Source organism: Amphibalanus amphitrite, unplaced genomic scaffold (assembly GCF_019059575.1).
Source record: "Amphibalanus amphitrite isolate SeventyFive unplaced genomic scaffold, NRLGWU_Aamphi_draft 000084F_arrow, whole genome shotgun sequence".
In the NCBI taxonomy this organism is placed as follows: Eukaryota; Metazoa; Arthropoda; class Thecostraca; order Balanomorpha; family Balanidae; genus Amphibalanus; species Amphibalanus amphitrite.
Window position 1 is genome coordinate 917,969 of NW_024881580.1, and position 17,430 is coordinate 935,398.

The 17,430-nt window shown below is 47.8% G+C and overlaps 1 protein-coding gene across 2 annotated transcripts; it reads right to left on the bottom strand.

Annotated features, from left to right (window-relative positions):
- Positions 1-1,854: 1,854 nt before the first annotated feature.
- Positions 1,855-16,859, bottom strand: LOC122379816 (sodium/hydrogen exchanger 10-like). 2 transcript variants are annotated; one of them, XM_043362334.1, is made up of 24 exons: positions 16,850-16,859; positions 15,890-16,046; positions 14,941-15,374; positions 14,566-14,731; positions 13,964-14,080; positions 12,892-13,068; positions 12,583-12,676; positions 12,257-12,400; positions 11,800-12,028; positions 11,363-11,520; positions 10,545-10,803; positions 9,080-9,295; positions 8,485-8,619; positions 8,225-8,329; positions 7,698-7,955; positions 7,355-7,573; positions 6,950-7,128; positions 6,675-6,808; positions 6,353-6,516; positions 5,967-6,098; positions 5,078-5,263; positions 3,183-3,302; positions 2,794-2,937; positions 1,855-2,505 (listed from the first exon to the last, which is right to left on the bottom strand). In XM_043362334.1, exons 2-24 carry the CDS (start codon positions 15,987-15,989, stop codon positions 2,200-2,202), a joined length of 4,176 nt encoding a protein of 1,391 aa, XP_043218269.1. In that variant the 5' UTR covers positions 15,990-16,046; positions 16,850-16,859; the 3' UTR covers positions 1,855-2,199. The 2 variants fall into 2 exon arrangements, with proteins under 2 accessions (XP_043218269.1, XP_043218270.1); XM_043362335.1 differs by lacking the exons at positions 9,080-9,295; positions 16,850-16,859 and having other exon boundaries at positions 15,890-16,220.
- Positions 16,860-17,430: the final 571 nt, after the last annotated feature.

Here is a 17,430-nt window from a genome sequence, read left to right on the forward strand (position 1 = left end):
AACCTCAAGTCACTTTTTTGCAACTTTGTCACCGTGCCAGAGCTACAGTAGATGTCGGAGGCCTTTGAAAGTCGCAGGATGTTATTAGGTCATTAGTAGCTACAATTTGTATATCTCGGAATTTTGATGTCGGTGACCTAAGGTCAGGTCAATTTCGCGACCTCCCCATTATAAGTCAACGGGGGAAAAATCAACTCCCTGTTTTTACCACTAAAACGGGTCGGAATGGCCCCATATACCATACATGACTTCACATACGATCAACCTTCACTACCTTGAGGTCTGTTTTGCTGTTGGGCAGCTGTAAGGTCATGTGACGTCATCAAAGGTCACCAAAGGTTTTTTTGCCAATAACTCCTTACAGGAACAAGATACAGCCGCGCGGATGGTCTCATTGTGTTCAGCTCGTCAAGACGCATCGAATGATATACATGATGACCTCGAGGTCACGTGACCTGAGGTCAACCTTTGACCTTGACCTTTCGAGGTCAACATATATATCATTCGATGCGGATTGACGAGAGGATCACGATGATGCCCTTAGTTTGTTCCTATCTTGACTACTTCGAAAGTTATTCGAGAAAAACCTTCTCCATATCTAGCGCCGCCATTTTGACTTTTTCGACCCCTGTGACGTCATCTTTGACCTGACCTGAAAATGACCTTAGTAAAAATTGTAGACCTTGTCCGTGCGTATCCGATGCCGTTTACCGCTTGTCGCTATCTTGCTTCGTTCTCGAGATCTCAGGGGGGGCGGTCATCCGCCCCCCCCCCCCGTCGGTACTAAGTTGGCGCAGACCCCCGTCGGTGCGCGGGTTAAGTGACTACAATTATCGCATGTTTGTTACGAGTCGTTATTCGGAATACTTCGGCTGTGAGGGCGCCAAGAGCGTTTTCAAGGTACGCGTTCCTTATACTACATGCGCCTTTGAAGCTGCATTTCTTACTCATTATGCTACCGTTTGTCTGGCCAATTCGGTCAAGTAATCTTCAGCATGTCTTTGCATAAGTGTGCTGCCTATTTGAAATTTATACGGCACGTTGAAAAGTTATGGGCCTGCAAATGAAAGTATGGCTGGCTGGGGTAATGCCGAAAACGTGCAATTACGCACGTTAAAGCACGCTACGTGGACTTTACTGCTGTAGAATAGCAACGCGAGTTTTTAGTCACACAAATTACACTTTCAACCGACACAACGGCCTGTTACCTATAAGGAATTATTTACCTGGCATTTTCTTATTATATCACACAATTATAACTTCCAGTGTGCACCAAGCGTCCTCAAGCTCTTAAATTGCGTGTCAGCTTTGATAAATTCTGGATAAAGTTTGAGATAAAGTGGCAAAACATCAATGTCGGCATTCCCCGTAGATCATTTCTCCCATTTTCGGCTTTCCCCGCAGTCCGGGGCAAAGCCGAAAAAGTCACTTCTTTGATATTTTTAGTTTGTGCGCTTAACGGCATGCGAATTCATCAAATGCGCCTGGTATGTTTGAAAGGCAAAAGACTGGCCTCTCGAATGACGCCAACAAGAATAGCTTATGTTGTCTACCTTGCGTGCTACGGGCGTCAGAAAAAAAAGTATTCGGCGTTCCCCCAACTTCCCCTACTTTAAAGCTTCCTTTTTATGAAAATGGTATATTTTTTACATTCGTGTTCACTCATAAGAGAATTGAGCTGTTATCTTTTGCTGCCATAAAAAAAAACGCGTCGCGCTTTAGTAGAGCGGGAGAAAGGAAAAGGCGAGAAAGACTGCTCGCCAGGCTTCGCTAACCGCAGGCACAAGTGTTCAATCCAAATTGACGTAATTGACTAAATCGTTCAATCCGAATTGGCGTCATCGACTAAAATCATTTGTAATGGTGAACAGACAACAACCTTTATTTGCGAGCATTTACATCTCATGATTGCATCATGTGCATACAACTTTCCAAGTTCTACAACCTACATTGTTACATCGCACGTCCTACAAAAATGCTCTGCAAATGCCGTTTGTGCTTAATCGCCGAGCTTAAATAGATATTGATGCAGTTTATCATTAGGTACAACTGAAATCTGACGAAAATCAGCCTCTTTGAAGGCGGGATCGCAGTGCTGATAGTCTGGACTGCCTGAGGACCAGCTCTGTCCCTCACCTAGCTGAGATTCTGCATCCATCTTTGACCGACTCGCCCTTCCTGATTCCCGAACCTCCGTCGCTACTCGTCCACCCTCGGCATGGACGGCGATGCTCGGTTGGCTCCGGACAGTGACGGCCGGGAGGCCAGCAGGCCGCGGGACGACTTGGTGTGGATGTTGCAGCTGGCCACCGAGCTGACCGTCTTGGTGGCGATGGCGTCCGCGTCGTATCCCATCATCTCCCAGATGTCTGTCTGCGGCATGTCGGCGCCGGGGATGACCAGCAGCCGCGGCAGCACGGCCGAGCCGCTGGTGCTGGAGCGGCGCTCCGTCAGAAAGGCCAGCTGGTGCACCGTGCGCGGCACGTACGTCGGCGCCGTGAACACCTGCGGAAAACACAAATAAACACGGTGAATTATTGAGAGCAATCATATTCGAGCAAAAACGGACGGTAGGCGCTGATTTTCGAACGCTAATTATTATTTCAAGAAGATCCGATTCTGTCTGTCAAGATCCACAAAATTTCAGTCATCAAAATTCGACAACAAACTAAAATATAGCCGACGTTAAATTATACCGACGGTAAGCTTCGGTTTCAAACCTACTAATCGAGCTAAATAGGTTTTGCGATGTGTGAAATGGCACAGACGTATCGCTGAAGCGCAGTGACTCACCTCTCTGGTATGGGGATTCATCGCCTTGCCCTGCACTAAGATCACGTCTTCCAAGTAATCAACCGCTGTGAATGTCTTCTTGTAGTCGAGCTTGGGAAGGAAGCATTTTTCTACGTATATTTTTATCCTTTGCTGCGTCCACGACTGTAAACGAGTGGCCGAGTCAAACGAATGTAACAACACAAAACTGAAAAATTTAAAATGTTTGGTCTGCCATTGCCAGTGCAGCCACTGAAGCGTCGCGAAAAGAAGCGTCGCCAAAAATGATGCCAACAGCCTATTCTAATACGTTATTGTTTTGCTTTCGTGAGTGGCATGCTTATTGCTTATATTTTCATATAGTTCATTATGCGCTCAAACGCGGCTGGAAACCACTGAGGGCGGCCCACCTGGTACTGGGACTGGTCCATCAGCACGTTGATTGCCACTCGCATGGCGATGCTGCGCCACATCATGTACTCGAGGTTCTCGGGACCCTCGCCGAACTTGGAACGCATCTCTGCCATCACCTGTTGAAAGACACAAAAACTTGTTGCAACAGCAGCATCGGACACCGGCCTTGGGGACGTAGTCCGTGCGCAGTTCTACTAAAGTTGATGCTGCGAGAACGGATTTAACCCTCGCATGTGTGCGGCGTTTGCCAGCTTCTAATGTGTAGGGGGGGGGGGGGGGTCGGTTGGACCCCCCCCCTTGCCGTTTGGCCCCTGATCGAGCTAGAGCTTCGCGGAAAAAAACGAGCGTGTTGCCCGTGACGAGAGGAAGCCGATGATACCCAATTTTAAGGTCCTAGGTCATTGGTTGACCTTCCAGGTCAGGTCAATGACCCAAAGTCGGGAAAATCGGGACCTGTTAGAAAGTCGTAAAGTGTGGCTGCTAAGGGGTTTTTCGGGGTGCTGATCACGAATATCGTGTTAGTTTTGATCACAGATGATGTCTTGAAGCATTTAGACCAGGTCGGGTCAGGTCAGGTCAGGTCAACCAGTAGGCGTCGTGACGGGCATTCGTAGTACGTGTCAACCGCCTCTGACAGCTTCGTAACATGTTACGAAGGCACCAAAACTACTTCGTAAATGTTCAAATGGTTGCTAAATTCGAATTCAGCTCCAAAAACTAGCCTAGAAACATGTAAAACTCGAAAAAGTGAACCGAGGTCACCCGAGGTCACCAAAGGTCAATGACCTGACCTGACCTTCAGGTGACCTTGACACCCACCCTAATGCATGGAAGCAACATCAAATCACATGCTTGAACGTTTGAAACCTCGAAAAGCTTGCAAACGCGCGGCTAATGCGAGCCGACATACGCAGAATCGCGATTCCGGCCAAACATGGTCTCGGAAAAGAGGTCACAGGTCAAAGGTCATTTGGGTCAGGGTCATGAAATTTTCAGGGTAGGTGTAAAATTGATCAATGGGAGGGTACTGAAAGTTTCGTCGCGATCGGCCGCTTTTTACGCGAGTTATTCGCGAAAAACCATGGGGGGGGGTCCATCCGACCCCCCTACACATGCGAGGGTTAATGTGGTATAATTTCCGGACATAGCGCGGATTCTTCGCGTCACATCCCTGTTATGCCCAGCTGACTGTAACAGGCACGAATTACATTAAAAATTCAGCGCGAATTTCTGGAACCACACATATTTCCAGCAGGCTTCGCCTTTCTCGAGGCCTGCTGTTGTTTAATGTGCTGAGTTTAATGTTGTTTAAAGGGACCCTCCCACCTTCAAAAAAGTTAATGAATTGGCACGAAAGTGATGTCGCTCGGTTCAGAAAGAGCGAAAACGAATATCTACCAAATTTCATCGAAAAATATTCACCGGTTTTCAAGATATTAGACTTTTACTTTTGTTTACTTTTTGGGATCTCCGCTGTTCCTAGCGACTTTATTTGAAAGTGCGGCATTTGTTGCGCGCAAAGCAGCGTATACCACCGCGTGCTACCAAACGTTTTAGTAAAAGATTTAAAAATCGTTAGATCTCCGCTGACGTCACAAATTCTAAGGGGGCATACCAATGCACTAGCCCCTTAGAATCCGAAAACTGCAAGTTTGAAATTCCATATCTCCGAATTAAAGCATTTGTCGATGTTGTGAGTGCCCAAACCGGTATTTGCAGGCCATGGCCACCAATTTGGCTATCTCAACTCAAAACTAATGTTAAGGTGGGAGTGTCCCTTTAATGTGGTTGCCTGTCTCTATGTCTGTCTCTATTGCGTGTCTGTGTCTCTTTGTGTTTATTTGCCCGTCTGGGTATGTTGCATGCGCGTCTGTGTCCGTCTGCTCATTACCTCGTTGGAGATGTAGTAGGCCTGGACGGCGGTCTCACACTCGACGCTTGCGTCGCGGTGTCGGCCAGTCAGCACCCCCACCTCGCCAATCACATTACCGGCGCCGACGTAGTCGCGCAGAACAGACACCTCGTACGAGGGCGCCAGGATCTCCGAGTTGGGCAGCACGCCCGTCTTCAGAATCTCCTGCAATGTGCAGCGGTGTTTATCGCTGTGAGTAGCCATCTACCAGATTGATTAAAACATACGTTTCAGTACTTAAAATACCGCTTAAAGGGACCCTCCCACCTTCAAAAAAGTTAATGAATTGCCATGAAAGTGATGTCGCTCGGTTCAGAAAGAGCAAAAACGAATATCTACCAAATTTCATCGAAAAATATTCACCGGTTTTCAAGATATTAGACTTTTACTTTTGTTTACTTTTTGGGATCTCCGCTGTTCCTAGCGACTTTATTTGAAAGTGCGGCATTTGTTGCGCGCAAAGCAGCATATACCACCGCGTGCTACAAAACGTTTTAGTCAAACATTTAACGGACGTTCGAAAGCCTGATGACGTCATCAGATTCCCGTAATGGTTAAGAGATAGGGACCACGCTGGTCCCACCCTGCAAGTAAAGAGAAGAAATTTCTTGAACACCATAAAGCTGCGGGGGTTGCGACCAGGATAAATGGTGGTTTCTGAGCCTGGCCGCAAACTTGGCTATCTCAACTCAAAACTAATGTTAAGGTGGGAGGGTCCCTTTAATTTTGGCCTAAACGGATTTATGTTGAAAAATATTTAAGAAATGCTGAAGCCAATCAATGACCCTTTAAAATGACTGTTTTAGCATAATTTGCATGAAACGGAAACAGCTGCATACATTTCATGTCACTTCGCAATTATACTCACTTCATGAAGCTTGGCGGGCTCACGGCACTCTACTCTCAGCATGCCGGAGACTATGATGTAAATGCCGTTCGGGGCATCTCCGTAGTCCTTCACTTTGTCACCAAAGTCCAGGTTCACCAGTTGTGCATGGCTCTGAAGGGCGTGAAACGACATATGATGAACATTATTAAGCAGACGCAGGCCTTTTTATAATCGTTTACGCCCCTCGCGCTCAGGCACCATTTACGGTAAAGCAGGTACCGTTTTTCTACTATAATAAAGACGCATTTTTGTAGGTCATCAAAGCACTGAAACAATTAGATGGAACATGCAAGTAAGTGATTTTATAAGACCAGTACCGTTAAACAGAGGGCTGCCAAATGTGTGAGCCAGTGACACGTTCTGACCTCCAGGTGATCGACCAGGAGCTGGTTTTTGCCGACCCAATGGATGTTCTTGAGCAGCTCGGTGGGCGGCAGCGGCGGCAGGTACGGTGGGGCGACCATCAGCAGCTTGACGCGATCGTCGATAATGTGCTCCAGTCGCGAGTACTCGGCCTCGTCCAATAAGCCTGTCCCACAGAAACACAGGACAATATTTCGATGGTAACTTAGACATTCGAAGGCTACTAAGGGTTTCGTAGATAACGTCGAATATTATTAATGGACAGTATTTGTAATGACATTGTCATGGACACTATTTATGCTTTTGTATCGCTATTCCACCGACCTCCTTCCTTGAGTTCGGTGATGGTTTCCCTGACGTTGTTTAGGACCGAGCGGACTGCCTGGCGCGTCTTCACGGCTATGGCAATGCCAGGGTGTTCTCGCTGCAGCATTCCCAAGTCTCGGATCACCATGAGCCTGCAAAAAGTTTGTAGCGTCAAATGTTGCACAGGCAGTTATGAGAACTACCATACCAGTGCGGATTGCACAGCGCTTCGGTACTATTCATATTACGCATCGCTCTGTCAGTACAGGACCACAACCATGAATCGCACTTACCTGCTTTCGTCTGAGAGCCGTTTGAGGCTCTCCAGTATCTGTTTGTGGTCGACCATGTGGTTGATGTACTTGGCCACCTCCTCCTCTCCCACTACATAGCCCTTGCCGATGTCGTAGCCCAGCGACAGCCGCTGGTTGATCTGACGGTTCAAAAAGTCCAAAATCCGCGGCACCATCGGCTGAAAACGGAAAGCAGGATTAGTTAATTCCCGACGACTCGGAAGACGTCAATCATTATCATGAAGTCAATTCAGAGGACGTGTTATCCCTACACATGTATCACTATACCTATTCCCGTTTGGGAACGAGAGGATGCGGTAGTCGCCCCAGCATTTTAACGATAAGCACATAGTCATTCCGTCAAGCGCCCGATTCCGAGTATTTCCTTATTAGTGCGTGACATACCTTGATGAGTCGCAGCACTCGGGTGAAGCGGAACAGGCGAAGGAATCGAATGTTGCGCAGGATTGCCGGGCTGATGATCTTGAACTTCTCGTCGATTCCCTCGCGGATGATGAGTGAGCACACTTCGAATGTAATGTCTCCCATCGACAGCAGCACCACGGCAAAGTCCAGCTTGTTCCAGTGGGTGCTCCAGTAGTTGCAGAATCCCAGACCGATAATCTGAAGATGGTATTCAGTTTGCTAATGCGTGCTGTTGCGGAACACAAATGATACAGTAGTACAGTATGGACAGAATATTACGGCCTATTCTTACCTATAGCTTCATCTCACCGCGATATCTCACCTTTAGCACTGCTTCGGCCACGTAGAATAGGAAGAAGAATATATTGACCGAGAAGCGGAGCAGCTCCAGTTTGCGGTGTGAAGAGTTCTTGTGGTCCGGCTCCATGCTGTGAATGCGAGCCTGGTGCTCGGGATCGTCCTCTTTCGCCATCTTATCGAACATGGTCAGCTCCAGAATCATGAGCACCATGTTGAGCAGAATGACCGTGTACACCAGCACCTCGAACCAAGTGGTGTTGACCACTTTACGGTAAATAGCCTGAAATGAAGAATTTTGGTTGGGAAAATGAAGAATGAGGTGAGACATAAAAACGGTTCAGAAAAGATGACGATATGATTCGATGATGACTCACGATTTTCTAGAAAGAAGTTATTCCAATTTAGGTACTACGAAACAAACATATTCACTCTGCTGGAAATCAGGACGCAACTCTAGAAAAATGTGGCAAATCAGTGTCTCAAAACTTGCCTGTGCAATGCGTTTACCCCGCCTCGACTGCAATATCAAATAATGTCATTGTTGCATACCTGTCGCCAGCTAGCCTGAGGCAGATCGCCTTCTTCTTCGTCCAGCTCTGTGGAGCGAGCGACAGTTTCCAGCCGCTGCCGCATCCAGGCGAACGCTCCGCGCACCTGCCCGACAAAATAATGCCCCAGTAATCCTTCGATAACAGTCCAAACGTCAGAAGAAAGGGGTATTTTTTAATAGCAGCTGCCTTTAAAGAAACAACATCAAATACCACAGATTACACGGCAAGCACACACAGTGTATATTCCGTGCCGCCTACCTCCCAGGATTTCCGTAGCTCGTCGATGGACAGGAAGGCTCCCTCCATGTCGGCAGCCACCTCGGTCGATCCGACCAGCGTCCTCACAGCCTCGGCGCTGATCATACCGTGCTCAAACTGACGCCAGTACGATATCTGAAAACAGGGCCATTCAAATGAGGCTTTGAGTGGAACCTGTGAACTTCACGGACATCAACTGTTCAAAGATCGTACCCTTTATTTATGTTCAAGAACTACTGATATGAAAATTATGGTTAGGAGCCCGTGACCAAAACGACTGCCCGTCTATAAAGTCAGTCGGAAAGGCGCTGGGAGCTGAGCCGACTGGTAGCGAGAGCCCAGTTCGAGCCGCGTCGGTGCTCATCGACGACTCATCGTCTTTCCCCAAAATGGTGAGCCAGAAGTTTCGCTGCAACAGTTTTGAAATGACCGAACCCTTGTATAATAATGAACACAAGCTTCTTCGTGGCCTCAGGGCTGAACTAAGCGATTTGGTTTTTTTCAGACGGGAGCAAGCATTCGGGAGACCCTACGAAACACGCATTTTCTGTTTGAAGCGCAATACGCTGCATGCTAGTCGGGCCTTGCCACCCACCCGCTCCACTTGAAGGTAGCGACGTCGGGCATCATCGAGCTCCTCGTAGGTGGGCCCTGCCTCCTCGTCTGCCAGGTCACTGTCGTCGTCCTGCTGCGCCGTCCAGTCGCTGGTCGTGCTCTCCGACTGACTGACGTCGTCGCCGTCGGGCGCCGCCGCGCTGCCGCCCGCCTCCGGCACCAGCTCGCCCGTCTCGCCATCCACCGCGCCGGCGGACTGCCGGCGAGACCCGACGTCCGCCCGGGTCACCGGTGGGTTGTGGCCGACGGAACCTCACGACCCGGCATGGCGCTGGACTAATATTTCCTGGGGAGACGGCATTGCCGCAGCCACCGTCCCCGCTAGGACCGGTACCGACTCCTCCCCGTGCCACAAATGACCTCACACCTAATAGTGCGTCAGCGACCCTTCATTTCCTTTAACCCTCGCCGGCACAGGCCATTTTGCGTCCTTCGACGGCACAAGGGGGAGGGGGGGGGGGTTGGTACGACCCCCCTCGCGTTTGGCCCCTGATCGAGCTAGAGCTTCGCGGAAAAAAAACGAGCGTGTTGCCCTTCACGAGAGGAAGCCGATGATATCCAATTTTAAGGTCCTAGTTCATCGGGTGACCTTCATTTAGACCAGGTCGGGTCAGGTCAAGTCAGGTCACGGCAACCGGTAGGGGTCGTGGTCGTGACGGGTATTCGTAATACGTGTCAACCGCCTCTGACAGCTTCGTAACATGTTACGAAGGCACCAAAACTACTTCGTAAATGTTCAAATGGTTGCTAAATTCGAAATCAGCTCCAAAAACTAGCCTAGAAACATGTAAAACTCGAAAAAGTGAACCGAGGTCACCAAAGGTCAATGATCTGACCTGACCTTCAGATGACCTTGACATCCACCCTAATGCATGGGAGCAACATCAAATCACATGTTTGAACGTTTGAAACCACGAAAAGCTTGCAAACGCGCGGCTAATGCGAGCCGACATACGCCGAATCGCGATTCCGGCCAAACATGGTCTCGGAAAGTAGGTCACAGGTCAAAGGTCATTTGGGTCAGGGTCATGAAATTTTCAGGGTAGGTGTAAACTTGCTCAATGCGAAGGTACTGAAAGTTTCGTTGCGATCGGCCGCTCTTTACGCGAGTTATTTGCAAAAAAACCTTAGGGGGTGCATCAACCCCCCCCCCCTGTGCCGGTGAGGGTTAAAACTAGCGGGCAAAGGTGCGATTTGAGGAAAAGTTCGGTCATTTTTTTTCAGCAGTATTTGTGAGTGACCGCCAGGCCATCTCGATCAGAACGCATATACGACTGATGTGAAGCAGTTCGAACCGAATTCGCACTACCAGTCGGCTCAGACTCCACACGCTCGGCTCAGACTCCACACGCATGCACGTACCCAAAACACATCAGGCTTTGTAAGCAAGCACGTACCCAGCCAAAGCGACAAATCTATAATGGTAACCACCATTACGTACTCACCTTTTCGGTCTTCAGGTAGCGGACCCGAGCGTCGTTGGCCATCTCGAAGTGCTCTTTGGGCGTCGGCTCGTTGAACACTCGACTGTTGCACTCTGGACAGTTGGAGTAGCGCATGCTTGGGTACAGGAACTCATCAATCATCAACTTTTTATCGTCAGTGTCCTTCTTGTGGTAGGGGTTGATGATAAAGGTGTATTTTTCCACCATGTCCCAGTTGGCATCTGCTAGGAAACGGTCCATCTTGAGCATCGAAATTGTTCTGAAACACAAAGAAAGGCGTTACATAACGGACAGAGCGTTTTTTATGTGGTAGTCTTCATTAATAGCAAGCAGAAATCGAGAGGCCTTTATACCATATTGACAGCCAATATGGTTCTAATAAGATACGGTCAGTATTCACGGTCCATCGTATTCGTGACATTTACATCCGACATAAGACGATCAGCTGACATATCCATCGATCTATGGAAAATCGGTAATGGTAGCGTGGGGTAAACACATTTCCTATGCTCGCATACTGAGCCGTCCTCGGTGGTCAGTTGGCGACCGTCTCCGCCGCCCGAGCAATGCATATAGGATTTTGTTATAGTCTCCGTCATAATTTGGGCACAGGTCGAGAGAATTACATAAAAACACACATATTGATCCGGGACTTTCTGATATTAAGTGTGGAGCTTGCCATGGTTGATTTCGAAAGTTGAACAAACACCACCAAACTACACGACGAAAACTACAAAAACTACAAACTACAACGAGAGCTACATGATAGGCCGTAACGGGGATATGTGTGTAAATCTGTCGTCACTCCGTCCGCTCACTTGTTTCTGGTCTCTCTCAGCTGCGCTATGGCGTGCGCCATGTTCATCTTGGCTGCGGCGCTGATATCCGACATGCCGAGGATGCGCAGCAGCGGCGCCGTGGTGGTGCCGTTTATAAACAGCGTGAAGAACACCAGTGACGCCGTGTGGATCAGAAACTGGCGGACAACAATACCAATCGTGAGGAGACAAGAATGCGCGCTAGACATTCTAAATTGAAAAAATAATATTTGATATAAGTGCCATTTTCGCATTCTCAACGGTTAGTGTCTTCCAACCGAGGCCGACAGCCGGGAGATTCGATTGGCTTATTTTATCAAAACAGGTCAATTTATGCGTATATAATTGACAACCGACTGCATTTGTCATAAACCGATTTAAAAGCAAACATAAGAGATCCAGACGACTGCCTATATCACAGTCCGTCAGTCACGAACCTTTTCTCCGACCACCTTGTGGACGACCACGTCGTTGCCGTCGGGCCCGATAATGGTGACGTTTCGGGTGACGCCCGAGCCGAGCAGCGGGTCCTGGTAGATGATGAGCGCCAACGAGAGGCCGACGGCGCCGCGCAGGCCGCCCCAGATGATCACCAGAGCCGACTGCCACGACAGGCCGTAGCCGATGCGTGACAGCAGCGGGAAAAACATCATCACCATCGCACCCCTGCGGTGAGGAAAGGCAGAGAAGTGTGAATGGGACAGCGGGACCGTGAGCGTGGGACAGAGCGGGGATGAAATGGGTTCTTGATCAAACGCGTTATCTATGTTACGAGTAATATAATTTCACTTTCTACGATGCACTATACCAATAAATGCGTCAAGAGATAAATCATTCAAGCTCAGTTGTTGAAAAAAAAGTAATTGCCAGAAGGGAACATCAATTCATTCTGACCTGATGAAGTTGGCGCCGATGTAGAGGACGAAAATGTCGAGAAGATCTTTGTTGGTGAAGACGACGGCGGCCTGTTCCGTGATGACAATACCGACGAGGATGAAGATCACAGTGTTGGCTAGATAGGCCAGCATCTCCCAAAACCTGCCGGCGGTAAAAGTTGTCATTTTGAAATAATCTTTCTAATAAGTCACAGCGGCATGGTAATGGCGGTAATGCATAAGTGGAATGCTTAAATCATCACAATGCAATTAATTTGCTTTGAACTTGCGGCGACACCATAGACCGGGTCGTAAGTTCTTTTCTGGCCGGTGAAATGGACTCACATGTGCAAGGACGGCTCAACTTCTGGCGAAATGGACGTCTTCTTCGAGTTGATGACGACACCTAAGCAGACAACTGCCATCACTCCCGACACCTCTGCAAAGTACACAATCTGGTAAACGAAGTGCGGTGGTACGATATCGGCATTCGGAAGGTTCACCGCATCAAATGTTTGTCTGGACTATACTGGATTACATCAAGTGTAAGTTTGCACACCATTTTTAAGTAAGCTCGACTATTATGCGGCGACCAATAACAAAAACATTATCAAAGACGACTACATCGTGGCCGATTCAAGTCCGTCTGCTTACCCAGGAGAACTTCCCCGACGTAGAAGGTGAAGTACGCCGCCACAATAGTTAGTGTGATTTCGGAGACGGCGTCGTTAAATATCCGAGAGAGCCAGAACACGAAGAAATGGCCGCAGGCGATCCCGAAAATGGGCCCACCGATGGCAATCTGGCAGAACCGAGCCAAAATCGGGCCCACTGGAAACAGCACGAAAACGCAGCGTCAGTGACAAAATGTAAGCAACGGCAAAATATGAGGCAAATGTTTGATATCTTTTTCACAAACGGGCTATTAGATAGTCTCGACTACCTAAAGTGGCTTGCCGTGTGCGATGCATAACGTGATGGGTCCCAATTTTACACTGTACAGCCGCAGCAGTCCCGTAAAAAGCGGCTATGGCACCATATCCACTCGAAGACCGCGCACGGCGCAACTCCATCTCAACCGAGCCCGTGAGCTCCGCGGTGTCGTATGTCGCCCGATCGGAGACGACACGCCGAGTGTGAAATAGGATACGCTACGAGTCGAGGACATACGAGCCGAGCAGTGCGGCACGCGTCGACTGCGTCTCGAGACAGTCGCGATAAGATCTCTGGTGATGTGTCAGCAGAACGGGCGGGGGAGGCGTGGAGATACATTCGCAGGCCGGTCATCAGACGGTTGACACTTGACAGCATAGAATAGGTGTGCGTGCATTCTTTAAGATTAGACGGTGGTTCATGTATCCATCCCTACATTTTCAGAAGTCTTCCATTTTCAGAGGTCGAATGATCATGTTCAAACTGTAAGTCCAGCCTCCTCACTGCTCTTATCGACCAGCCTATCGGTCGGGTCGTTACGCCGAACACTTGGGCATTTTCCATTAGTGTTGGAGAGGAGTCTCGGCGAGAAGGTGAATTCTGTGCGTGTCCATATTCTACCAGTTTCTGTCCCGGGTGTGTACTCGGCATTTTAACTTTTCATCATTCAACTCATTCATGAGACTGATTATTCCAACTTTGTTTATCTTGGGTAATGATTAGTTACACGAGATACGGTTTAAATGCAAACTTTAGCAATGCATAGCAATACAAAACTTTGCAAACAGCATACCTGCCACCTCCGCCGTTCCTTTGCAGATGTCCAGCATGATAAGGAACAAAACGATCGCCGATCCGTCGTTCATCAGCGACTCGCCTTCAATTAGCATACTCAGTGGCTTCGAGGCACCTGAACAAACACGGATATTGACGTAACACACTAGGGGCATGGCATAATACACACAATCATGGAAACATTGAAACATACACAGTGTGACAGTATACACATGTAAACAAGTATCGTACCTACCTATATTGCATATGAAAATGCATGCAACTGATCGCACTACACCGAAGGATCATGAATATCATAAACACATCGAAATAAATACGTGAAGGTAAAAACATGTGTCAGTGAACCTTACCACGTGCAATAAGCACAAATCACCAAACATTCCTTTTCCTTGACCTACTTAGTGAGATAATAATTTGTCAGTGATACCGACTGTATTGAAACTGGTTATTATCGCAAAATATTAAACCCGACTCATGGTGGGTTCATGGTAATGCCACATTCTCCAAAAACCGTATCATATACAAAAGATTATCAAAGGTCCACACACAGAGTGTGAACCACACATGTCATATTTTCAAAACCAAAGAGATTTTTCTTACCGACTTCTCTCAATAGCGAGACGACCGCCACGGGATCTGTGGCGGCCGTGACGGCTCCGAACAGCAGGCCCTCCTTGAAGTTCCAGTAGTAGTCGAACAGGAAGGTGGCCAGCACGGCCGTCATCGCCGCCGCTATGCACATCCCCGGAATGGCAAGCACGAGGATCTGAAAATAAACAGTCGATAATGTAGATGATAATAACGGAAATACATGCGAAAACATCTACGAAACACATGTTTGCAACTTGCAAGCCATTCGAAAACTGAGCTTTTAGCTTAAAACTGCGACAAGCGACACTTGTTCTTAATTAGCCTTAGCTAGCAATATATTTTGTATGTTTTTACCTTTGTTACTACATTTTACAGCTTACTTACCGAAAAGCTACTTCTGAGGAAGGTGTGCGTCTCCATAGCGAACGCTGACTCGAAGATGAGAACAGGCAGAAAAGTATGCAGGATCACATGCGGATTTTCTCTTCCTAACGCCGTGTAGAGCTGCAACGCTGGTATTCTAGCTGACACAAGGCCGAACAGAGCACCCAGCATGAGCAAAACCACCGTGTAAGGCAGCTTGAACCACGTTAGCTTCTTGATAATGCCGCGCACCAGCACCCCGGTGGCGAACGACACCATGAGGAACAGAATGACGTACGGGTGGTGCTCCTCGCCTTCCTCATGCTCGGCGTGCTCGGCGGACGAGCCATTCTGAGCCGCCGGGTGTTCAGAGTGGTGAGCGGTTGTTGTTGGACCCAGTGGTACCACGGTCACGCTGTCGGCCTCGGACACATTTGCCGAGATGTTGGATGATTCTGAGAAAAATACAGGGTCATGTTGATCCACTCGCGTCACTCGTCAGTCACGCATGAATGAAGTATTTGCCTAAAAAAGACCACCGAATGCACGCAAGTGTACGTAGTATCGAGGTCTGGCCGTATATTGCCGAACATCTTAGCATAATATAAAATAGCTTCTCCGCTATCTCAGGTTGAGTGCTAACTGCTAACGTCGAACTCCTAAAGCTCTTTGGCATGGCTTGATTTTTGAAGAAACAAAAACATTCAACTAGTGCTAAAAAGAGTACTGATAAAAATGCGCATGAAATGTTCGATAGCGCCGTTTACCATATGTATTCCGCTATTACGTCAAATTATACTCTACGTAGAGGTTCAGAACAAGAATTTTCAAGCGGAAAAGGTAAAACACAAAGGTCCAAAGATCTAGCAAGGTGTGAACAACCTAGTTAAAACATGAAAACATAAACATTACTTGGTTGGAATCAAACAGCATGGTTACAAACACAGTAAAGAGTACGTAATTTTCTTACCTGCAAAGGCGTAGAAGGGTCCGTATGATTCTTTCAAGGGAGAAGTTAAAACACTTCCTATGATACTTGTAAGCATCGACTCATTTGGATAAAATGACATGGCTATTGTATGGCACTTTGGGATGACCTCTTCTTTAGCGATATTATAAGCAGACGCCTAAGCCCAGTGAATGAAAGCATCGCTTTGATGAACCATCACAGCCACTGAAGAAACGCCGAGGAAATATAAAATCGAACACAATAATCAGCGATCGACATTTCCCCGAACGGTATATGAACAAACGAATTAATGACCGTTCACTTATTATTCTCCGCTCTGTAAATTCTCTACAGATATTCGAAAACAGCACGGCACGAGAGCTACCACGTGAATGACGTCTAGTGCCACCGTCGGCCGAGAAGGAAAAGTTGATCGATAGGGCTGCGCACCCCGCTGATCGGCAGCAGGTCATTACTTGCTAATGGCTTTACTGGTCGATGGTTCGTTTAATGTCGGCAGTGATCGAATGGGTGGCATGATCACTCTTAGACTGACAGGCATTTCATTGTTTTAAATTATTTATTGCCATTAAAGCTGATGTGGGTTCATTATCAGATTCAAACACGGTAGATACCAGAAAATCGTAGACTAAAACGATATGTTCACATAACCAAAAAGGTTAAATGGGCATAATATGTGCCTATCTGAAGTTTTATCCAATGACCAGATGTGCTATTGGCTATTGCAGACGACTTTCGTGACACGAATGGCTAGGGCTCATGCGGCCACGTTGGATGTAAGAGGTCAATGTCTTGATCAATGCTGACCTCTCATGGCAGTCTTTCCAGTTTTGTTCGATCGGCCCTTACTCAAGGCGTGGCATGGAGACCAGGCATATTTTGTCACTCGCAGAATCAGCGTCTTTACGTCAACGCCCGCTCATGATATCAATTCCGTCTCCTTTCCATTGAAATGTCCACATATGTTATGTAGGTCACCAGCTTTCAGTTTTCACCGAGATGGATAGGCTATCGGTAACGGTTGTCTACCGCATGTCTGAAAATGCAGATTAAAGGTAGTGTGCCAGCTTTCTTGGACCGTATGGAGTTAATGGCCCAGATAAGGAGAACCGGATTTTTAGAACTTATCCATACCTTTAAAACTCATGGAAACGTCTTAAATTCTTCAAATTTTGAGTACCCCAGTGCGAAATTCGCCCCGACGGGTTGTCGGTCGTACCCCAACCACATTTCACACCACTATGAACAATAAATGCACACACTGAAATCGCTATTACCGATATGCTCATCCAATCAAGTTTCGATAAACCCGTTCATCATCATCTCCTGCGGTTTCGAACACGCCTGTTAGGTGGCTTCTGATGCTCGTCGAGGTCGGAATTTCCAAATACGCGTGGTGCGTCGGGCCGCGCGCTCTGACTTCGGCCAAGAAAAATGCGTCAGCTGATCATTGTCATTTCTGCCACTTGCGTGTGGTGAAATGGGGTCATAACTTATAAGACGGCTTTTTCATATCAATTATTTTACATAAAATCATATTT